The sequence below is a fragment of the Ictalurus punctatus genome, chromosome 11 (genome assembly GCF_001660625.3).
Source record: "Ictalurus punctatus breed USDA103 chromosome 11, Coco_2.0, whole genome shotgun sequence".
Taxonomy (NCBI): Eukaryota; Metazoa; Chordata; class Actinopteri; order Siluriformes; family Ictaluridae; genus Ictalurus; species Ictalurus punctatus.
In genome coordinates, this window is record NC_030426.2 from 12,141,258 (window position 1) to 12,166,198 (window position 24,941).

At 38.6% G+C, this 24,941-nt stretch overlaps 1 protein-coding gene across 1 annotated transcript; it reads left to right on the plus strand.

Annotated features, from left to right (window-relative positions):
• The first annotated feature begins 4,194 nt into the window (after positions 1 to 4,194).
• Positions 4,195 to 23,337, plus strand: LOC108271600 (G-protein coupled receptor 22). Its single transcript, XM_017479273.3, has 2 exons — positions 4,195 to 4,490; positions 19,525 to 23,337. Exon 2 carries the CDS (start codon positions 19,660 to 19,662, stop codon positions 21,127 to 21,129), a length of 1,470 nt encoding a protein of 489 aa, XP_017334762.1. The 5' UTR covers positions 4,195 to 4,490; positions 19,525 to 19,659; the 3' UTR covers positions 21,130 to 23,337.
• Positions 23,338 to 24,941: the final 1,604 nt, after the last annotated feature.

Genomic DNA, 24,941 nt, shown 5'->3' on the forward strand with positions numbered 1-24,941 from the left:
TTAAGGTCAGAGTTGGAGTGGCAGATAAACTGGCAAAGCTCATTTCAAGGTTGGCAGCTTCCACTCACAACCACATGGTCACCACCATAGCTCATTTACTTGTTTGTTTTCACCCTGTATATGTGTTTTATATCTGTTTGCTCTGTGAAAACGTTTCCCTAATATACGTACATCGCTTTAATAATCTGAAACTCCATAACTAAAAAAGAAATGGCAGAACAATTGTGGGTTTTTTTTTGGTTTTGTTAGTGTTTTTTTGTATATCAGTCTTGATGTCTATAAGCATTGCAGAATGCACCCACTTTCACACAATCACCTTTTTATTTTAAGATGACGCCCTTCTTTCTGTAGCCTAAAGTATATTTTCTTAGGTTTATATTGATTAGGTTGTAACCCTGAATAAACCAAAGACTCTGCTTGTTACATATGCATTTCTATTAAATATGGATCTATGAACGCAGAATAATGACCAGGGGCAGTGAGAATCACCTGGATACCTTCGTGGGCTTGTGTGCATGTGTACCAAGACCTTCCAAAACAAAGCAATCACTTTTGTGCTGAAATATCCTGGTAATTAGAAGAATTCATGATGCCATCAATCTTCACAAGAGCCCCTGATCCCATCAGCCTCAAAATAGCCCCAAAGCATCAATGATCCGCCCCCATATTTTACAGTGAGTACCAGGTGCTTTTCCTTCTATGCAGTCTGCTGTTGTCACTAAACATGCTGATGATGTGCATGACCAAAAGTTACATTTTTGTGTAACAGGAGGCCAATTTTAGTTCTAGGGACACTTAGTAAAGCTCAAGAGTGGCATTTTATGATGCAAGAGATGCCCTTCCTGCAAGACTTATATATTCTAACCCTAACTCTAACCCTAACCCAAGACTATATAAAACAGATTTCCAACTGTTTCGGACATATGAAAGTTTTAAGGCCCTCATTGGGCTTAATATTATTTTTAAATGCTTTTGTATTGTTATACCTATTACCTGATTTAAGTAATTTGAAACCATTTGTCTATTTTCTGTTGAAAGGTTTTGGGGATTTTTCACATTGTAATAAATGACAAAGGGACTTTACATGTGTGCAACATCATGTTTATATCCTAGGGGAAACAGTACAGGGTTAAAGGTGTGACCAGAACAAATTTTTATCAGAACAAAGATACATGTCCTTTTGTTTCTCTGCTTGTTTAGGGGAAGCCTTTTTTTTAACATATAATTTTTGCTTATTTTCATGAATGGTGCCAATAATTCTGGAGGGCATGTATATGCACTGCTCATTTACAAAGAACATTTTGAATTGTTAAGTGTCCCCAGACTTCCACAGTCTAACATATGCAGCTTAACATACACAAACACACGCTCATCTTGTCCTACTATGTATTTGAGCCTTGACTAACCTCTCAATAGGCTGTGTGATGCTGCATGAGGAATTCAGTTTGTAGTGCTGCTGAGAGGCGAACTAGTGTAAATGAAATGTGGCAGACAGATTGCCATCCAATTCCGTCCAGTCGAAACGTGTTTCTCTGCATTTTCATTAATAGGATTGTGGGTAGCCTTAATAGAACATGTCATTTAATAAAACTTATTCTCACAGAATAACGTCATTATCAAGTACCATGATAGGTTGTGATCCAAACATGATCCAGAGCTCTATGAGAAAAACCAAGGAATGGCATATTAAAATGGCAAGAAAGAAGAAATCAAAACCTAAGCACTCATCATTTTCAGCCGTGGCAGCACCAAACAAGAACAATAATGGTGTTAGCCTTAGAATAACTAACAATACCAACAGTGAGATCTCACATTTCCATGATCTCCAGTTCCATCCTGAGCTGATGATACCGACTGTGCTGGTTTTGCATGTTCTCTTTATCCTGGGTTTTCTCTGGGTTCTCCAGTTTACTGTAACTTCCGAGAAACATGCATGTAGGTGGATTGGCTACACTAAATTCCTACCAGTGTTCCCACCTGTGATAAGCTCCGGATCCACCACAACCCTGACCAGGAGAAAGTTGTTATTGACGAATGAATGAATTGAATCAGGGGTGACACATTTATTTTGGGTGAACCAAGAAAACAACTTTTTAAAAACACATTGAGAAAGGTGCATGACAACTGTTATTTTTAAGAGAACAATAATTATAAAGATAATATTTAGATGCAGAACAGGCCTATATTCACACACCAATAACACTTGAATGCGGAATGGCAAAAACAAACAGTTTACTATATAATAAAACAGTACATAGCCTCCTTTTGGTCAGTTTTATGAGATGCGACCGGGACAATTAAGCAGCCACAGTACCTGTCAATAAATCAAGGGAAATTTTAACACACTTCAAATGACGCTATCACACCAAACATTTGCGATCATACTTTCACAAGCCTGGCTTTAAGCAATAACAAGACTCGTGATTGTGATTTTCAGCACTGATGAATCCTCAGACATGTCCACCCTTGAGGTGTCCCGGATGACCTTGTGCGTGTGGTGGTGCTCCTCCTCCTATTTCTGCGAGTGTAGTGCCGAGTTCAAGAGCTGCTTCCTTTCTCACTGTGGAAGTTTAGAGATCACATGACTCGTCTATTTGAGTGATTTAAGACTGCACTCTTGTGTTTTATTGCCGGTGAATACCTGATTTAACAATGGTAATTAGGCTAATAATGATCCTATTTCAGTACCTATAAAATAAAAAACAACCAAAACAGCAAAAGTTGCTTGTTAGTCTAAAGTAAACATCAAAGCTAATGTTTTGTGAAAAATCATTAAGAAACATTACAGGTGATGCTTAATAAAGTATTTTAATATAAATACTTATCACCACCGTTTGCTGTTTTCCACTATATTTCTTCTCACTCAGTCATAATTAATGTTCCCTCAGGTTTTTTTTTTTTCTTTCTGAGGGAAACCTATTTCTATAGAATTGTCCGCCATTTGAGCATAAACACCATATGAGCCACACAGATTAACATGAGCTAGCTAGCCTGGGAAGACAACTCTCAGCAGCATTGCTATGCTAACAAGACGTAATGCGATTGTGGGAGGTGTTGAGCAATTAAGATAGCTTGCTAAGCTCACAGCTAGTTGTGGCCAGCGGGTTTTGAGTAGTGAGATTCTTTGAAATGTTGACTACAATCGTACGTGCTGCCACACAAAATCTTAAAATGCTCACCCTCATCCTGGAGAAAAAATATAGCACTTATCATTCTCATAAGTAATAAGTATATCATAAGTAACCGAATGGGAAATGAGTGAACGCTGAAATATAGATGTTTCCTTGAATTATTTGTGCATATGGGGACTCTTGGGAAGTTCACTAACTTTAACCTCCATATTCACAACACAGAGAAGTGTTAAAAATGTCAGACTTTTTATACATATTTTTGTGTCAGCCTTCTGCACGGGAGCGTGTGCACAGCTTTGAATGACCAATGATCATAATTCAGCAACTCGGGTGTCATGTAAAGCGAGTACATTTATGAGCTTGGAGGTTGGTGTAAACCAGTTTTACACTACTGACACAAATGAAAATCTCCCATCATTAAAAAAAATTACCTCTTTGATCGTGAGTTGCGATCGCTGGTCCTATTTTGTGCCATCGTGAACAAAGATGTCCGACCACACACTTCTGGCAGTGTCAGAAATTTCTTATTAAAATTTCTTTGTAGAGTGTGAGCACTGCTACGACACTCATCTAAAAGTGACCAATAGGAGGATGGCATGACACGCTTATAAATATGGTGCAGGCAAAAACATATTATACAAAACATGTTTGTGGAAAGAAAAGTATCCTTATTAATCCAAGCTCACTTTGATGGTTACTTCTGTTCATTTTCTGCAATTGTGCTGATTGATGACATGAACAGAACGTAGTCATTTTCATTCATTCAGTCTACCATTAAAGGGTTTCCATTGACATGGAGAACACATGTTATTGGAAAAGTCTGTTATAGATTTCGGGCAAGGTTTTACTGGGATCATTTCTTGTAGGATTAATGAACATGTAATCATATTAAAAGCCCGCTGAAATCGCACCCTGTAAACGCGTCTTAATTGGATCGTAATCTGCATTCACGACAATTCGGGCAGCACGTGAAGGCAGCCTGTGTCACTCCGGCGGCCTCTCCCTCCTCCTCGTGCCTGCAGCCGTGTAGCTATTGGTCGGCGCACGCACACAGTCTGCGTTCCAGAGCCGGCGCGCTGCTACTCCCGCCGCAGTGTGCATGTGCTTCAGAGTCTGCCTGATACTACAGCAAGTACCTGCAACCTCCTGCTGGCTCACCGTACAGCGCGCATTTAGATCGTTTGCACGCAAAATGCCACGCTGTAACCTCGGATTGTTATAATATGACGAGCTATTAAACTTAACACGTGGCACAGAGTGATGCATTTTTTAATGATATGTTAAATCTAACGCTGTAGGTTCACGACACGTAAAGAGCCACCTGTCCAGGAATGTAGCGGAGACTCCTGGGCTCACAAGGTAAGTTATGGATAGTTGTAAACATCTCTGTCACCACCATGGCATAACACTGCGGATAACATTTTACCTCTTGCACATGCATAAAATATATTTATGGTATTTGTGTACAATTGCATGATTATGATTGTCAGATTTTTTTTTGTAGCTGTGAGCAAATCCATAGAAATGTATTTTTAACCCCAGGAAAAGAGCTGTCTTTAGTTGTTATTTAACATTTAAAAAAAAAAAAAATACACGGCGAACTGTTGTGTTGTTGTTGTTGTTGTTGTTGTTTTCATCGCAACGCATATTTACACTGTAGTGTCTGTTTGGAGTCTGCTCAGTCAGAGTCTGCTCAGTCAGTAGCTTGTTGTATCTGCATGATTTGTGCGCAGTGATGTATTCATCCAGATCAACAGATATAGCAAACACTGCATGACAATCGTGTGGGAAGCTTATAAAACTTAGAACAGTGTTCAATTAACGATATATATTTTTTTATTTAACCCAGTGACAACGGGCTGAAATTGTCATCTTTAACCACTTAATTGATTTTCTGTGAGCAAATAAATATTTAGCGTGTGATCTTTGTTTTTTGTTTTTTTTTTCTCACACATAACTGTTATTTGCTTTAAACTCCCAAGTCTGGGACGTATTGATGATCGCACACTTCTCACGCTTATAGCACAAGAATAGATTAATAATCAGTTTAATGTTGCATTGATTTCCATGAAGCATGACAGAATATCATCTCACAATTCTAAAGCACGATGTGTATCATGATATATGGGTTTGCTAAAAATTATAGTAGTAGTAGGACCATAAATGTACTGCATTTAAAAAATAAAAAGGTCAGTTATACTTTTGTTAATTTTTCCTAAGAGTAAATGACACTCATATATATATATATATATATATATATATATATATATATATATATATATATACACACACACACACACACACACACACACACACACAAAACATTAGTTAAACATTTTTACGAAATCAAAAACTGTAATAAATAAATAAATAAATATAATAATAATAATAATAATAATAATACATTCTAACACTTTATCATTTATAAGGTAAATATTTATGGTACAAAATTTTATTTACATGTTATTTTAAAACTGTTATTTAAAAAACATTGTAAACAAGAAATATCCAATATCTCAGAAGTGTATTATGAGATGATTTTACACTACAATGCCCTTATCGTTTAATCTTTTGTTTTTTGTTTTTGTTAAAAAAAAATCACAAAAATACTCTGCTCTCATGGATATCAAACAATTACAAACACAACACAGGTTTATCAAAAAAAATTATCTTTGTTAAATATAGGTGTGCAGCATTTTTTGGCACCCCTATGAATTCATATGAGAAAATATATTTGAAGTATATTCCCACTGATATTAAAAAAAATAATAATAATTGTACACCTGGGTGTCTAGGAACAGGAAATTGTTCAACCATGACTTCCTGTATTCACATGGGTATAAATATGAGGTAACACATAGGCCAAATTCCCTTAGTCATTCATAACAATGGATAAGATCAAGGAATATAGCTGTGATGTGCGGCAAAAGGTTGTTGAGCTTCACAAAATGGGAAGTGGCTATAAGAAAATAGCACAAGCATTGAACATGCCCATTTCCTCCATCAGGGCAATAATTAAGACGTTCCACAGCTGGAGAATTACAGAACTTAGTTGCATCTTGGGGTCAGAAAGTCTCCAAAACTACAAGGGTAGACTCAAGGGTCTTCAGTTTGCCAGACACTACTGGAACTTAAAATGGGATCGGGTTCTATGGTCAGATGAAACCAAAATAGAGCTTTTTGGCAATAAACACCACACAGAGAGGTAGCCATATGGTAGCCGGGGCTGTTTTTCTGCCAGAGGTCCTGGAAAATTTCTTAGGATACATGGCATCATGGACTTTATCAAATATCAACAGATATTAAATGAAAACCTGACTGCCTCTGCCAGAAAACTTAAAATGGGCCGTTGTTGGATCTTCCAGCCGGACCATGATCCAAAACATACAGTTAGAGTCCACCAGCATGTACCTCGAAATTTAAAGGATCTGCAGAGATACTGTATGGAGGAATGGTCTCAGATCCCTTGTCATGTATTCTCTAACCTTATCAGGCATTATAGGAGAAGACTTGGAGCAGCCTTCTTTCCTCATATTTACCAAGGGTGCCAATAATAGTGGAGGACACCGTATATCATCATATCACTCAGCCCTACGTTCAATGTAGTTAATAAGCCTTAATATTTGGAAATGAAAGAGTTTCACTTTACACTGTGACTTAGAAGCAGTGATGCAGTGTATGAGCCTGATTATTAAATCAGAAGTTTGATGCAGGGAGAAAAAGAAAACTATCGTTACCGTCTATGACATACTAACCACACACTATCCAAAGAAGCACACGTAAACACATGAAAATTTTTCTACAGAGACCACAGATGCATAATTTCTCAACCCAGAGATCATGTATACTTCCCAGAATTCCCTGACACTTGGTTTCCTGGCCCTCTAAAGCCTCGTGAGGAAAACATACTTTCTACAAGCATGATTCAAGTGAAAAGTTAACAAGAGTGAGAAAATATCCTGTGTGTAGACTGGACAGACATGTTTATAATTCTAATGTGCAATTATATTGGTACTTTTAACTGCTGAATGCTCTCACGCAAGAATGTGATACATTCTGCATAAAATATACACATTATACTGTACATGCCTCTGTATTTTTGTAGCATGTCTTATCTTAGATGGGATCCCAGAGTTCATACTGCATCAATATTCCACAGCCTGCTTGTTTGCTTTTGTTTTGCTGCATATAGCACAGCGGAATTGATGCCTTCCCTTCAATTTTACTTGTCTGACAAGGGTATTGTATGATGGAAGAGCAATCTCTTCTCTCATTCCGAAGAAAGCGAGATAATGTGAGACGGTTTAAAGTTCAAGGGAGTGTAAGGGAAAATCGGACAAGGAGAGAGAGCAAAAAGTACCTCATGCTTGCAGAAGGAAAATCAGAAGGGGCCAAGCACCAGATGAAAGGATATATGCAGTGGAGGAAAGGGAAAAGGTTATGCAGAAGATGATGAGGTGAAAAGCGCATTTGAGAGAGGAGTGGAATCTCAACGACAGGGTTGCTTGCTTGTGTGCTTCCAATATGAATGGAACTTAACCTCTTGACAGACAGAGACATCTATTACCATTAAACAGTCTTCTCATCTTTCTTTCTTCCTTGCTACCTCACTCACTCGGTTGCCAGGAGATGAATTAGATTAATTGTGTTCTAATTGCCTCTTTCTCCAGATAAGAAACTTCATCATTTCAGCCAAATGGCTCCATGTCCGAGACTCCCTCTATCTATGTCCATCTTTCTCTCTTTCTCTGCTTTCTGCTTTTGCACACCACGTTTTTCCTATTTGAAATTCCATAAAAGCTTAGCTTTGTATTATTAATGTGTATAAAAAGAGAATATTCACCAGTATGAACTCACCTAAAATTCTTAACGTTTGTTTACATCCTACCCAGTCTCAGTCACGGGCTATAAATGTGTCATTTCATAGTTTTTTCATTGTACTATAATAGTGTAATATAATACATAGCACTTGCTGGTGCATATCAGTAGTCAAAAATATTTAAATATTTTAACCAGAGGCCATGATCTGAAATTACTTTCCTAAATTGAGACGCATTTGGCTGCTTTGGTCCTTCATTGCCGCTTGTTGTGTGTGTGTGTGTGTGTGTGTGTGTGTGTGTGTGTGTGTGTGTGTGTGTGTGTGTGTGTGTTGATAATGATGATATGTCTCTGTGTAAACAGCTTGTGGCTTGTCAAATGTTCAATAATCTGAAAGCAGGAGAAAAGACATCAAACCTCTTACCTGTGTTGATGGGTTCTTCAGTGTGTGCTGTGGTAATGTGATGCGCATCTTTTTAACAGCATATTCAGTAAGAACACCTACTGCTTCAATGTCAAAGCTTGGCCTCAATGGCTTTATTCTGTTCTCTGAATGTTTTCTGGCAGTACACGTGCATGTGTTGAAACGGGTATTTGTAAGATTTATGTCCACTTTGACATTTTGCTTTGTAATTATTAGAGATGGCACCAATCTGACACCCAGGATTGGTATCAGGCCAATACCAGCAGAAAATGGTGGGAAAAAAAAGTATGAATTTGATTTGATTCTGTAACAAATGGAAAAGATTGTAATTGGGTTTGGAAAATATTTTTTAAAAACTGTAAGTGTTGACATGTAAAGAGACTACATGTCTGTATTTTTTGTTGGGATTCATGTTTATTATATTCATACTTTACACTTTACTATATTTTGCAATGTACAGAGCCCTCCACTAATATTGACACCCTTGGTAAATATGAGCAAAGAAGGCTGTGAAAAATTGTCTTTATTGTTTAACCTTTTTATCTTTTGTTAAAAGAAATTCACAAAATTACTCTGCTCTCATGGATATGAAACAATTATTGGCACCCCTATGAATTCATATGAGAAAAATATATTTGAAGTATATTCCCATTGATATTTTGCATTTTTTTAGGACACCTGGGTGACTAGGAACAGGAAATTGTTCAACCACGACTTCCTGTTTTACAGGGGTATAAATATGAGGTAACACATAGGCCAAATTCCCTTAGTCATTCATAACAATGGGAAGTGGCTACAAAAAAATAGCACAAGTATTGAAAATGCCCATTTCCTCCATCAGGGCATTAATTAAGAAATTCCAGTCAACTTGAAATGTTATGAATCAACCTGGAATTGGACGTGTGTCTATATTGTCTCAGTGCACTGTGAAGAGGATTGTTTAAGTGGCCAAAAAATCTCCAAGGATTACAGCTGGAGAATTACAGAAGTTAGTTGCGTCTTGGGGTCAGAAAGTCTCCAAAACTACAATCTGAAGTCACCTACTTCACCACAAGTTGTTTGGAAGGATTTAAAGAAAAAAAGCCTCTACTCTCATCCAAAAACAGACTCAAGTGTCTTCAGTTTGCCAGACACTACTGGAACTTCAAATGGGATCGGGTTCTATGGTCCAAAATAGAGAAAACCAAAATGAAACCAAAATAGAGCTTTTTGTCAATAAACACCAGAGGTGGTTTTGGCACACACAGAGAGGTAGCCATATGGAAAAGTACCTCATGTCCACGGTTAATTTGGATTTGGCTTTTTAATGTTTTGGGGCTGTTTTTCTGCCAGAGGACCTGGACATTTTATTAGGATACATGGCATCATGGACTCTATCAAATATCAACAGATATTAAATGAAAACCTGACTTCCTCTGGCAGAATGCTTAAAATGGGCCGTTGTTGGATCTTCCAGCAGGACAATGATCCAAAACGTACATCAAAATCAGCACAAAAATGGTTTACATGGTCCTGCCATGGCTATCCCAGTCCCCTGACTTGAACCCCATAGAAAACCTGTGGGGTGAACTGAAGAGGAGAGTTCACCAGCGTGGACCTCGAAATTTGAAGGTTCTGGAGAGATTCTGTATGGAGAAATAGTCTCAGATCCCTTGCCATGTATTCTCCAACCTCATCAGGCATTATAGGAGAAGACGCAGTGCTGTCCTCTTGGCAAAGGGAGGTAGCACAAAGTATTGACTAAAAGGGTGCCAATAACTGTTGCACACCTATATTTAACAAAAAATATATATATATATATTTTTTTAAAAACCCGTGTTTTGTTTTCAATTGTTTGATATCTACGAGAGCAGAGAATTTTGTGATTTTTTTTTAAACAAAAGATCAAAAGGTTAAACATTAAAGACAATTTTCACAGCTTTCTTTGCTCATATTTACCAAGGGTGCCAATATTAGTGGAGGGCTCTGTAAATGATTTTTGTGTGAAGGTTGCAGGTTTCTGTAAGTCATGTTCCTAACTATGAGGGTTTTTCCCCTGTATTTTTGAAGTGCTTTAGTTTAAAACTGATTTTAAAGCTTTCGGCTGATATCATGATTTCAGTATTGGTATTAGAAAAGAAAAAGTGGTGTCATGCCATCTCTAATAATTATAAAAAGTTGTTGAGTGGTTGTTTAGAAAAACATGAAGTAGATTATTTCCCATTTGGAACCAAACGACATTTTCCTTCTTTTACAATAATCATCTGTGGGTCTTTTTTCATTATCAGTGTAGTTGATTTTCTGCTCACTGTTTATTGTATGTAATCCTTCTGAGGTAAGTAATGAACATGTATATTATAGCAATACAGTACAATAATTAGTGGCCTTGACTACAATGGCAAGAAAAGAAAAGCAGGTTTCCTCAGCATGCACTTTTCGGTACACCATCAGACTAGGTGTATAATTGGGTCTTCTGATTTTTCAAACTGTGGATGAAAAGGTCATGACCATTCCCAGCCACACTGTGTGCACGTTTATACTACACTCTCTAAATGTGATTGGAGATGGTTTGAAATGGCTAGAATTCACCTATGCTTTCATGGGTGTGTATCCCATCGAACGGTTATTTTTGCCCCAAAAATGGGCCATTACTGTCAAATTGGGTTGTCAGATCTTATCTGTGGGCTTCACCCAGTAGGGGAAGTGTATAGATTTTAAAGTATTAATAACCATACTTTATTGACCATCACCAGACATCACCAATTGGATCAGCAGTGTGACATAGTGTGAAGGGACGAGTTCACATCACATTTCACTGTAGAAGAAACAGAAATGGTATTATTAATGGGAAAATATTGAGACTTAGGGTAAAAATGTTTTGTCTAGTTTTATCCAATACACCAAAAATAGCAGTCTCTCCCTTGAAAATAAATTGAGTGCAATCAGCCATCTGCCATGCATTTGATCTGAGCGACACAATAAGCTTTCTCAGTATGTCCAGTAATTCGTTCTTCTTAGCTGTGAAACCAACTCATACGTCAGATCCATTCAGAGCATTACAAAACAAACACAGCCCTGTCTACATGTTGCATGGTTTGACATTGTATGCAGACCTTAATAACTCATTAGGGGGATATAGTGTGTCATAGCATATACGACTACAGGGGCAGCGCCACCGGAACACAAGTCGTCTGAGTGTCTCTGATGAAAGAGGAGCTCAGTAGCAGGAGACGAGGATACAGAATTATGCTGTTGTGGTTTATGGTGAGGTTTCTATAATTGGTGATGTTTATGATGATGTTTCTATAATTGGTCTAGATACACGTTGGTTTGATGCTTTATAGTTTGCACAGTGATGAAGTGTGAGACATTGTATTTAGTTGTAGCAGTCATTAAAGCAAAGCACATAATTAAAAACATGATATACTGGTCTGCTTGCCCTAATCAACACATAGTGTTTTATGGTGTTGTTATTTTGTAGCATCAGGATGCAGAGTGGTGTCACGTTTTATGGCGGATAGTTTCAGCTGTAATGAAATATTGTGCCTACTCGTCTGTGTGGGCTGCCATCTCTATCTCTTGCTCTCTCTTTCTGGGAGAGATTTATGAGTAGGAGGTGTGTGGAGGAGCAGAGGGCAGATGAGTTCAGCATAACACTGTACTTACATTTTTAAAAAAAAACATTTATCTCTTACTCTTTAATGCTTTTTATTATTCTATCCTTCAGTTGCCCCTGCACGCGCAATGGAAATTGTGAAGCATTGTAGAAAACATGTTAAGAATGCAGCAGTCTGCAAGAATGACCATTATACCATCTCTAATTTGAAAACATGACACATTTTGTCATATCGTAATGAATGTACATCTGTTTCTTAATTAAAATGTCATTACACTCAGGAGTAAATCAAGAAAATTGCTTTCTATTTTGTTGCGCTCTTTAGCAGTCAATGGATCTTAATTATGAAGAATGTGTGTGAGGAAAATGATTTGGAATTCTAAGAAACCTTTAATGAGACCGTGCCTTCCTGGAAACTGAGGTCCCAAAGCTACTTTTTAACTCACGTGTCTAAAGATTGCGTTTGACATGTCTGCAACGCTCTCACCATCTGGTTAAGTGAACAAAATAGGCATCGTGAAAACACAGCATGTCAGAATGATCAGGTCTCTCAGGCAGTTTGAAAGGAGGTCATCCTTTTATGAGGAGGCAAACACAGTAGGTCAAAACGGATGTCATTCTCTAAACATTTTATTAAAGTGGATTTCATTTTTTTTTTTTTAAACCGTAGAGAAGTAAAGTGAGTATTTTGCTCTATGTTTTGCTTTCAGTTTATTGTAGGCTATAAAGTATAATGCATTCATCCTCATAGTAAGTGATGTTTTGTGTGCGGTGAGTAAATGACTCTTCAGTGTCCGGATACAACAGCACAGAAACAGGCATTGCACCTCAGGGAGTTCCATTGAATTTTGTCTTGCAACACACATGCCCCTGTACTATATATGTGAGAAGGATATACAGCCTTTAACGAGACGCTTTAATCATCGGTGTCATAGAGTCTTGGATTTTTAACATGACTGCTTGAAGTGAAATCAATTAAGTAATTAATTCTGTCGGTGGTTATGGTGAGACTTAGGACTAGCCTCTTGCGGTGCAACCATTGTACTAGGAACAGGAAGGAGTGATTAAAACAGATTACTAGACCCTCGTACACTACAGGCCAAAGAATTGGAAGTAACACTAATTTAAATTAATGACAGGATAAACTGTTTCATCAAAAATCTGCAGCAGTTGTGTACAACAGATTTTCTTTTTCATCTTTTTTTTGTCTTGTTTTGTTTAAATTCTGTAAATACCTGAGCAATCCATTCATGAAGTTTCAGCAGGTGTGTGAATGGTATGGCATAATATTTCTTTTTAAATCCATTCTTACCCCAATGTGCAATAGGATTCTATTAATGAGAAATTCAGTAACTGTGTGAGCTAAATGCTTGACTTCACCGTGACTAGATGTCAATAAACATGTCCTGTGTTGGTTGTTGGCAGATTAGATAGATAGATAGATAGATAGATAGATAGATAGATAGATAGATAGACAGATAGATAGACAGATAGAGAGAGAGAGAGAGAGAGAGAGAGAGAGAGAGAGAGATGGATAGAGAGATGGATAGAGTGGTGCTTGAATGTTTGTGAACCCTTTAGAATGTTTTGCATAAATATGCATACATATGACCTAAAACATCATCTGAAATCCTAAAAGTAGACAATGGGAACCCAATTTAACAAATGAGAGATGGTGGTGGCAAAGGTATGTGAATCTCTAGGATTAGTAGTTAATTTTAAGGTGAAATTAGAGTCAGGTGTTTTCAATCAATGGGATGATAATTAGGTGTGAGTGAGCATCCTGTTCAATTTAAAGAACATGGATCTATCAAAGTCTGATCTTTATAACACATGTTTGTGGAAATGTATCAAACAGAAAGAGATTACTGAGGACCTCAGAAAAAGAGTTGTTGAGGCTCAGCCGGCTGGAAAACTTTACAAACCATCTCTAAATAGTTTGGACTCCACCAATCCACAGTCAGACAGATTGTGTACAAATAGAGGAAATTCTAGACCATTGTTATCCTCCCCAGAAGTGATCAATCAACAAGGATCACAACCAGGAACTCAGGGTAACTTCTAAGCGACTAAAGGGCTGTCTTATATTGGCTAATGTTAATGTTCATGAGTCCACCTTCAGGAGAACACTGAACAGCAATAATGTGCATGGCAGGGTTGCAAGGAGAAAGCCACTGCTCTCCAAAACGAACAGTGCTCCCTATCTGAGTTTGCTAAAGATCACATGGACAAGCCATAAGGCTATTGGAAAAAATGTTTTGTGGATGGATGAGACCAAAATAGAACTTTTTGATTTAAATGAGAAGTGTTATGTTTGGAGAAAGTAAAACACTGCATTCCAGCATAAGAACCTTATCCAATCTGTGAAACATGGTGGTGGTAGTATCATGGTTTGGTCCTGTTTTGCTGCATCTGGGCCGGACATTGCTTGCCATCATTGATGGAACAATGAATTCTGAATTATACCAGTAAATTCTACAGGAACATGTCAGGACATCTGTCCATGAATTGGATCTCAAGAGAAAGTGAGGCATGCAGCAACACAATGACCCTAAGCTCACAAGTCATTCTACCAAACAATGGTAAAAGAAGAATAGAGTTAATGTTTTGGAACGGCCTATTCAAAGTCATTAGAATTGTTCAATAGAAATGTTGTGGAAGGAGCTGAAGCAAGCAGAACATGTGAGGAAGCCCACCAACATCCCAGAATTGCAGCTGTTCTGTACTGAGGATTAGGATAAAATTCCTCCAAAGACTGATCAACACTTACCGGAAACGTTTAGTTGCAGTTATTTCTGCACATGGGAGTTACACCAGATACTGAAAGCAAAGGTTTGCATACTTTTGCCACTCACAGGTATGTAATATTTGATCATTTTCCTCAGTAAATAAATGACCACATATAGTATTTTTTGTCTTATTTGTTTAACTGGGTTCTCTTTATCTTCTTTTAGGACTTGTGTGACAATCTGATGTTTTAAATCTTATTTATCCAGAAATATAGAAACTTGTAAATGTAAACGGACAACAAATACAGTGTAAGGGTGTGATATGGTAGGGTAGTGCACTGGGGTGTAAACATTGCAGGTTAACTGTAAGGCATGCATTAAAACCTAAAAAAACTGCAGTTTGATTTTGTTCATTTGGCCTGTAGTGTACCTTCATACCAGGGGACTTCATTAAGAAGTGTGTGTTAGTTGGAGCAGCACCTGGGCCTCTCGCGCACACACACACACACACACACACACACACACACACACACACACACACACACACACACCCCAGCAGCATTATCAGGGAGCCCACAGTCGACCATACAGTCTGTGTATATGCAGTTTCCTATTGCTGGGAAGAGTCTTGGCTTTGTTAGAGTTAATAAAGTATTTAGAGGCTTAAGCAGTGGGATTTTAAGTTTATATACTAAGTAGTTATATACTCATGTCCACTTATAGAGTTGAATAGCTTGAACCACTTAAAGAGGAAGTAAAATCCAACCGATCGTAGGAATAATCAAGTACATACAGAGTAAGTGAGTGTAGTGTCCAAGGAAAGATCCATTGTAGTGCCCAAAGTAAGTATATTGACACCTCTCCCACAACTATTTATTGATTTGACATTATTTTATGTTGAGGTTACATTTAACACAAGTTTATCAGTATTATGTAGTGTGTATAATTCTACATCTCTTATTTGATGGCTTTGAGGTGACCAATATAATATATGTACATACTGTCAGTTGGGGAAACAGAGCACAAGCAAAAGGATTTTTTAAAAATCTTATTCTTTTATCTTATTCTTTTTACTCTTAAAGAGAAAGTGTATGCAACACATGAACATTTTAGACACAGAACCATTTTAAAAATGGAAAAACTATGACAGTATGGAATTTTAAGTAACAAGGTAAACATTTTAGGGTGTTTTCACACTTGAGTCCTCTTTAAAAGAACTGAACTCAGACCCCTTGAAGTGGACCAAGAGGAGAACCGAGTGAAAAAGGACCCACTTCACTTTACATTTACAATGTCCCTGCTCCTGAAAGAGGACTCAAATCCTTATTTAGTCCACTTAAGCAGTAATGGGGTCTCAGACCTCTTTGTGTTCATACTGTTGCTTTTTAGGTTCTAGTCCTTTTGCAATACTGTGCATTGTGGGTACAGCAATACTGTGAAGCTAAATAAATAGGTAAAGCAAGTTTGCAATGAACATACCATTATCATCCTTGCTGATGTTAACACGTCTTCCCTCTACGACCTCCATTGGGTTCACGCATGGGCTTGTACCAAGAATTTCTTCTAGTGAGGCCACTTGACATTGGCTGACTGTCCACTAGATCACAGTTTATCTCGTGTGGCCATTTATTTCTGGTGTAATTGTTTTCACTTTAACCCGGCACTGCAAGGCGGTCTGCTTAAATTCTGTCTTTTGGCTTTGCTGAAAATTGAAGAAACACAAGCACCAAGAGACTGAGATTTTTAAAGTAGGACCTCACTGTGTCTTACGAATAGCTCTATATATGTAGCACTCTCTGTACACGTATCATTTTTTTTTTCAGCTTTTATATATACTCATTTGTGGTTAGTGCTTGGATTCTCTCTTAGACACACACACGCACAGTCCCCAGATCTTTAAGCCATCAGAAAATTAATGCCTGCTCTTCTCTAATCTCTTGTTCATGAGCATTGTACAGAATAAAACTTCCAGCAATTTATACCTTAAACTTTTGACAGGAAACTGAACTTGAGGCTGTAGCCACAAATTAGACAATGTGTAAACAGTTTTCTGATGTAGTTCCAGTGTAATCTTGAACTGGGAGCAAGTCTGTGTTTTGCTATCACTCGAGAAGCACCTCCCTAACTTCTCCTCTCCTGCTCTTAGTCTTTTCCTTTTCTTTTAGTTGCTTCACTGGTGTAAATGCACAACCCTACATTACAAACCAGAATGTTTTATCAGTTGAGGTTTGTGGTAGGTCCTGCCCCTAAGCTATGGTTTGTCTAATATACACACCCTCTTTGCAATTAACCTTGCTATCTCCACACTTAACTACTCTCCCTCTGGCCAATCTTTGGCTTGGGTGGTATCAAATTGTATCTTTTTCTAGGTGGTCAGGAGTATATTGGCTGGCCTACACAGTGGCACTGACAATAATGCTGCTTTATCGCGACAGAACAGATTAAGGAGGGGGAGCGATTGTGGCCTTTGGGAGCTCTGTGCCTTCAGTCTGGGCGAGAAAACCACAGCAGCGTTTTTACTCCTGGAGCGACATGTTTACCTGTAAAATGAGATTGCCATCCCATCATCCTCACTATGCCTCTATCTCCCCCTTTCTCTCCCCCACTTTCCTTCATATTGTCCTGTTTTGAGACCAAGAATCACAAAGCCAATTCCACTGTCAGAAGGCATCAATAATGGAAGTGTCTGTACTTACCGCATCAAATGTGCTTTGTCATTGGCCACAGTATAAGTGGAGAGCGAAAACAAAACACTGGGCCCTTTCACTTGTCAGTTATTGTCTCTGTGTCCTCATCTCTCTGACACAGCAAACATCAGGCAGTCTACTCACGCTCTCAGCCAGCTTGAAAATCTGCACTACAAGCTGGGAGAGAGGAAAGGATCAACGGGTGATGAGAGGAAAGGAGACAGAGAGGGGGAGAAATGGATAGGAGCAGAAAGAGGAAAGGATACAGGAAGAATAAGGAATAAGGAATTGAGAGAGAGAGACACAGATGAGGATAGGGGAAAAGAAGGGGATAAGGGACCAAGAGAGAGAGAAAAAACATATCACTCAGCAATCAGTCTTTTCCATCGCATTTCCTATATACCCCTATATTACGTCTCTATTATCCAGGCCATTTGTGCACCATTATTATTGTGCCTGACTCATTTACTCTGTCCTGCTATATCTGAAGAGAGGAATACTTCTTTTCTCTTGTCCTGAGGTGACCACAGTTAAACTGTTTTTAATCATTTTAGACATGCAATGATACTTTGGTAATACGATACAAACAATAAAATCAGAACACATCAGCGACATTCGGCCACATCTGGCCTCCTGTTAAGATCACCCCCTAGCCCTGTTGCTATGGCAACAATAATAGGAGTGAATAGTAGGCTATCAGTCTGAGAAAATGTTTATTTGGTTCATGCATATATAAGTACAAAATATTAGTTTGGAGCTAGGGCAAGTGACTGTATGTGGTTCATAGGATGTCATTTTGTAGGCTCTCTCCATGAAACAACAATAAGGATCTAAGATACAGTGTGGTTGCTCTTTACTGAATCCTTCAGCAACTTTGTGTCATCGGATCAACTGAGACATTTAGTTCGCTTGCTGCCTCTTGTTCATACTACAATGAATATAGTATCCTGAACAGATAAAGCTTTTTATAGTAAATAACAGTTTGTACTTAGCTGTAAATAATATCAGCTGTAATATATATCAGCTGTAATAATATCAGCTGTAAATAATAAGATGCTGAGCTTTTTTGACAACAGCAAATTTATTTATGTAATTTTGTGAAAAGCTCCATACATGTAAAAAAAAAAATAATAATAATTAAACAATTGTCTAAAATGTAGGGGGGAAAAACAATAACTTAATGTACTGCTAAAATGTACCATTTTACTTTATCATATATGATAGATTCCTGAAGGTACTGTATATATATGTATATACCCTCAATGATGAAATATAGTGTGCTGTACAGCAGCCTTCTGCTTTTAGGTACTATTATTAGTATAGTTTTTGGACTGAAGAGTCAAAGAATCAAAATGCTCTTAATGTTCATTTTGAGCTAATAAACATGATAAAGGCACAATTTTCATATTAATATAGCTTTTTAACAGTCTGGGTCTGTGACATTTTATATTTATTCATTTATGCAATGTAATGCTTCAGTATCCCAAAGCATATCATGTTTCATTTACATATTTCATATTTTTGCATCATTTAGCTTGTCTCTGCAGTTAGAGGCTGCATCATCTGAAAGTTTGGCAGATTCTGTGGCCATACATGGCAGCCTTTCTCCATAAGCTGCAACAACTGATGCTCATTATACTGTATGTGTGTGGCAGTTTGGATGGCAGGGCCATATGTAGCAGCTGGAGTAATGTCAGCGTAGCACTGCAAGATATGCTCACAGTATCTTCTCTACAGAAAAATGCAACATACCAAATTTGATGGATACCTTAGCAATTATGTGCATTCAGAGTCATTCAGTAATGCAGGAATGAGCCAGCAGGGTCTGTTTTTGTAAGGCTACACATGTGCACACTAACATCAGCACAAATCTTTCTTTGATAACCAAGGCAAGAATAGAGAGCGACCCAGAGAGAATAGATTGCTAGTGTGAAGATTACATCCTGACACAGCAGCAGTTCTTTTACAGACAGGAAAGAAAACTGCTAATCAGACTTCTTCTATAAAGTGCAAGAATCACATTAATTAAGGATTTTTTTCTATCTCATCATTCATGCTCAGGGTTAACTCTGTATAGCTGCTCATTGTCTGCATGTGATGTGCTTTATCTGCCTAAATCTCTTGTGTTTTATTATTCTAGAACTCCCTTCCCCTTCCTTGTTGACTGCATGGTGCTCTGGCAACGAGGACCCATTATGCAGTGGGCCAGTCATCATGGTCCTGCCTAAGGGGTGACAGGACTTGTCAAAGTGCATGAGGTCAGCACCCAGACAAGATGGGGACAGAGAGTTACACTCAGCAGCTCCAGCTGGAGACCAGTGATGGGGCTGGAACGCTGGCTAGTATCACCAGTGTGGAGGGGCCAATGGGAGAAAGTGTCGACACAGGGTGGTACATGCCTTATCCAATTGGTTTTCAGGTGTCACTTACCTGCTTTCTCTTACTGGAGCTGGTTCTGGGCTTTAGCAGTAACTTGACAGTGCTAGTGCTTTACTGCTCCCAGTCCAACCTGGTTGATTCAGTGAGTAACATGGTCACGGTCAACCTACACATCCTGGACATTGTTGTGTGTGTGCTTTGTCTGCCGTTAACAGTTGTTGTGGTGTTGCTGCCAACGGGTCGTAACCTGGAACTTATCTGCTGCTTCCATGAAGCCTGTGTCACATTTGCAAGCATCTCCACAGCCATTAATGTGCTAGTCATTAGTCTGGATCGTTATGACATTTCTGTGCGGCCTGCTAACCGGTTCCTCACTCCTCGATGGGCAGCGCTTCTGTTGGCTGCTGTATGGGCCGTGTCTCTTGCAGTTTTTTTCATCCCCTTCATAGAGGTGGACTTTTTCTCGTCAGAACCAGAGAATGGGTTGGCCAGCAGCTCCTTGGCACCAGCTTGGCGTAACAGGACACTACTGTGTGTGGGAGGACAGGGTTATTACACAGCCCTCGGAATGTACTACCACATCCTACTGCAGGTGCCCATTTTCTTTGTCACAGTAGTGGTCATGCTCTTCACCTACTCAAGAATTCTTCGAGCACTCAACATTCGTATTGGATCGCATATGAGGAGGAATCAGCATCGTAGTGGAGCAACCGGTAGAGGGCGCCAGAGGAGACGGAAAAAAAAGGCGGGCTCAGCGGATATTGAAGGAGGAGCCCAAACAACAAACCAGACTAAGCAACTGACACATCCTCCACTCATCTCCTCGCCAGTTCCAACCCCTACAGCCACCTCACCTCCACCTCTGTCATCTACTCCACTGGTTAGTGCCAGCACTGCCACAGCGCCTGCTCCAGCAGTAGGTGTTCAGGCTTCAGTTTCAGCCATCATTGCTCTTCGTAGAGCCGTAAGGCGGCACAGAGATCGGCGAGAGCGGCAGCGACGGGTCTTCAGAATGTCCCTCATTATTATCTGCAGCTTCTTAGGCTGCTGGGCACCTATATCTGTGGCAAACATTCTCATCCTGACTCTAGGTCCCAGCGATGCTCTTGTTCGAGTGCGGCTTTGGTTCTTGGCCATGGCCTATGGCACCACCATATCTCATCCACTGCTTTATGCCTTCACAAGGCAGAAGCTCCGCCGGGCTCTCAGGGCCAAAGTAAAGAAGCGGGTGGTGTCCTTGCTGCAAGTGGACCCATCCCCAGGCGGAACTGTTATCCACAATTCCTGGGTAGAGCCACGACAGGGACGTAAGATTCGTTTAGAAGGCAGTGATGCTACAGATCGGTGTCTAACCGAACCACTTTGAAATAAAGCAACAGGACTTTTGGTTTGTATATTCGTCCAATATGACAGCACGTCAAGAAAAGATATTGTGTTGTGGCCTTATTAGGCAGCGTCTGAAGTGTGCTGTCCAAATTAATAAACAGGTCACAATGAACACAATCAATGGACTCATAATAATCAGTGAGCTAAAAATGGTTTAACATGTATTCTTTGCAAGTTGTGTGCTGATTTACAACGTTAACAATGTTCATTATTTACCATTTTACTCATATTTAAAGCATTGTTTTTAATGTGAAAATGATAATTAAAAGCTGGGGTATTACTGAAGGGTCTATTTTAAACTGGTTTTAATTTGTAGTATACATTTTTGGTGCAAACACCAGGACGTATTTATTTATTTATTTATTTACTTGTTTGTTTGTTTATGTACTATTATGTGATATAATTTATGTAATTTATTTATGTAATTTACAACATGTAATTGTGCAATATGAATTTTCTTTATTTTGGCATAACTGTGCATATCACGAGATATTTTACAGAATTGTATGATATTCAGTAATAAGCTAATCTGCAATATTTGCAACTTGAAGTCGAATGGAGAATGGCACAGGTGTGCCAATTAAGCAGCTCATTTGTTTGTTAACTAGGATTCTTGGTAGAGATAAGACACAGAAGCCACCTCTGGGCCTCCTTAGCAGCTGTTGTTTAGGAAATAGTAACTATCACCAGCGAACTATGAGGAGAGCATGAGGATAGGGCTGATGCGAAAGCTCAAGCGTTCGGTTATCTACACTCTGGCCTCCTCTTATACACCTACACATGTGTATTTCATACTGATTTAGATATGGACATTAAATGCTCAATAGCCTGGCAGCACAGTGTGGATTTAAGTCCATGTTTACATAATGGTAAACTTGCTCTTTGAGAGTACTCACCAAGGCACTAATCTTCAATAGCAGCTTACAGTAAACTACATGTACAGTAAATATATATTTTGTCATTTAGTTGCATGTGAAAGCATTCTCTACTACAAGGGCAAATACATTCTAGACCATGCCTTATATCTCCTCAAAAGAGTACTGTGGTGTTGAATGTTTTTTTTAATTTTCCACATGGACATTTCACAGGGAATGAAAGCGTTCCTAAATACCACATTATATATCACTAGTTAGTTCTGCAAAGAAAATGTCTGTTCTGCAAAGGAAAGTCTGAGTCCTCCTTGGGAGATGATAAGTTCCTCTACAGATTTATTTTTGGCTGTTAATGAAACACTGAAACCTCCAAATTGTAGGTGTACACCCTGGCTAATGCTTGGTTCTTGTTAGTGTATCAGTCCAGGTTTAGTCAGTGTGCATTGCTGAGGGTCGGTGTACATGTTAGCAAGTAAACACAAGGGAGGTGTATTAGTATATTTATTTCTAATTTTTTTTTTATGAATCGGTAAGTGTATAGTAGATGCTAATCACTGTACATACATAAATGTTTATAGCCACAGTATAGTATGTGGTAAGTCTATAAAGACATACCATGTTTACAGAGTCAATATCAGAAAACACAAGACTAGGCACGTCCATAAACAAATATTAAACTCTACATGGAGAATACCTTACATGACCTTTTAACATAAACTGTGTGGAAAATTGTGATCTTTCCAGTGGGCTCAGTGAATATCATCTAAGGATAAAGGTCAATGAATCCAAACTTTGTATAGTTATGTTCTAATTGTTATACGTGGGCTATATATAATAATTATATATGATAATTGGTGCATAAAACTAGATTAGCTTTCTTTAGCTTTCACTGAGAACATAAAGTAAATGGGGCCTCATTTGTTTCTGAGCAGCATAATAAAACGGCTGAACAGCTCTGATGCCAGAGAAAAAAAATTCCCATGAGGCCACTGCACACCTCCCCAGACTGATCACACATTAGCTGGTTACTTTGGAGTCCATATGGAGATGAAATGATCAGAGGGAGGTTTTATTTTCCATCATTAAGTGTCAGTGGCACAAGCTCTACAAGATCACAGTGTAATCTTGTCGGTATTTATGAAGTTGTTTTTTTTTCCCCCCAACACATACATTGTTTGTGTTGAGTCGGATGCACATCTTTTGACCATGCATTGCATGTTCTATAATGTTGTAATTATTGTACGATAATGTCATCGTGCTGTTTTAACGTATGTTTAAAATGTGTATATCAATAAATTTCAGTTTCATTTAGTTGACATGTTATTCTTCATAGACTCATGTATAATCCTGTATCTTCATACAGTGTGTCTGTTGATAGATAGGAAATTTTCAACTCAGTACAACTTAGTAATGGAGAAAAAACACACACACACACACAAAACAATAATTCCTAGATATTAAATATTTCCACTTTCTTTCCCTGTAAAACTCAAGCATTTGTGAGTTTGACTATGTGGGATATCGGTCTATGTTTCCAGTAAGATAGCATGAAAGCAGTGTGTAGGCTGTACCACCAGGGAAATATACACACACACACTCTCTCTCTCTCTCTCTCTCTCTCTCTCTCTCTCTCTCTCTCTCTCTCTCTCTCTCTCTCTCTCTCTCACACACACACACACACACACACACACACACACACACACACACACTCAAAACCCTGATGTGATGGCACAGGCCTGTAAAAACAACACGTAAAGGTTTCTCAGGGCCAGGGCCATAATGTAACATCAGACTCATAGCTAAATTCTTTTCTATTTGCAGTTTCCTCCTACAGGCTTATGTTACTGATTTAAAACTCCATGACATTATAATATAAAAGGCCTACCAAGTTCCTAACCCAATATATCATTCATTCATCTAAAGTAACTGCTTTATTCTGATTAGGGTTGCAGTGGCTCCAGAGCTTTTCCTGGAAATACTGGGCGAAGAGGAAGAAATACACCCTGAATAGGATACTATTCCACTGCATGCACACACGCTCATATACTCAGTAGTGATGGAAAGTTCGGATCATTTTACTGACTCGGATCTTTGAATCTAGTTTAGCAAAATGAACGAATCATTTTTCGAGTCATTTCGTTCATTTCAGCAGAATATAATTCAGATGTTACATGTTAAATTCCCCAACACATCTAGTTCTTACGCAAACGTTGATCACATTTGGAAAAAAAATAAACTATAGGCTGATGCAGTGAAGCTGTGACGTGAAGAACGAACGACTCGGACCCGAAGACTTGAGAGATGAACTAATCATTTCTGTTTCCGATATAGAACCTATGGGGATGTTGCTGCGCAGGCGCGGTCAAACATGAACGAATCACTTTGAGACAACTCGTTGTTCCCGAGTCATATTAAAGATTCGTTCAAAACTAACGAATCGTTCATGAACGACACATCACTAGAGAACACAGTTTAGATGTTGTGTTTAACTAAAGCTTGTAACTCCACCATGAATTTCCAACCTTCGACTAGGACCCCCCCCCCGAAAAACAGGAAGGTCTCCTCATTCCCATGTTCATAAGGCGTTAAGGCGTCAAATCAACATGACTACCCGCAGCATCAACAATAAACAAAGTAACACTTCTTTATCTCTCATACTAAAAAAAAAGTCATTTGTAGAATTCAATGTTTTACCAAGTTGTAAGTTGAATGCAAAATAACACTTCTTTACTTTTGAATGTTATATATTGCTTTACATCGGTCAACATACAGACATATTATCTTATACAGATGATACAGTTTGTTGTTTTGAGCCGGTAAATGCATACTTTGTTGCGTCCATATTTTTCCCCACTTTGTAGCCGGATTGCTCTAACTTCTGGGTTTAGTTAAACACAGGAAGAGCAGCCAATCCACCTGT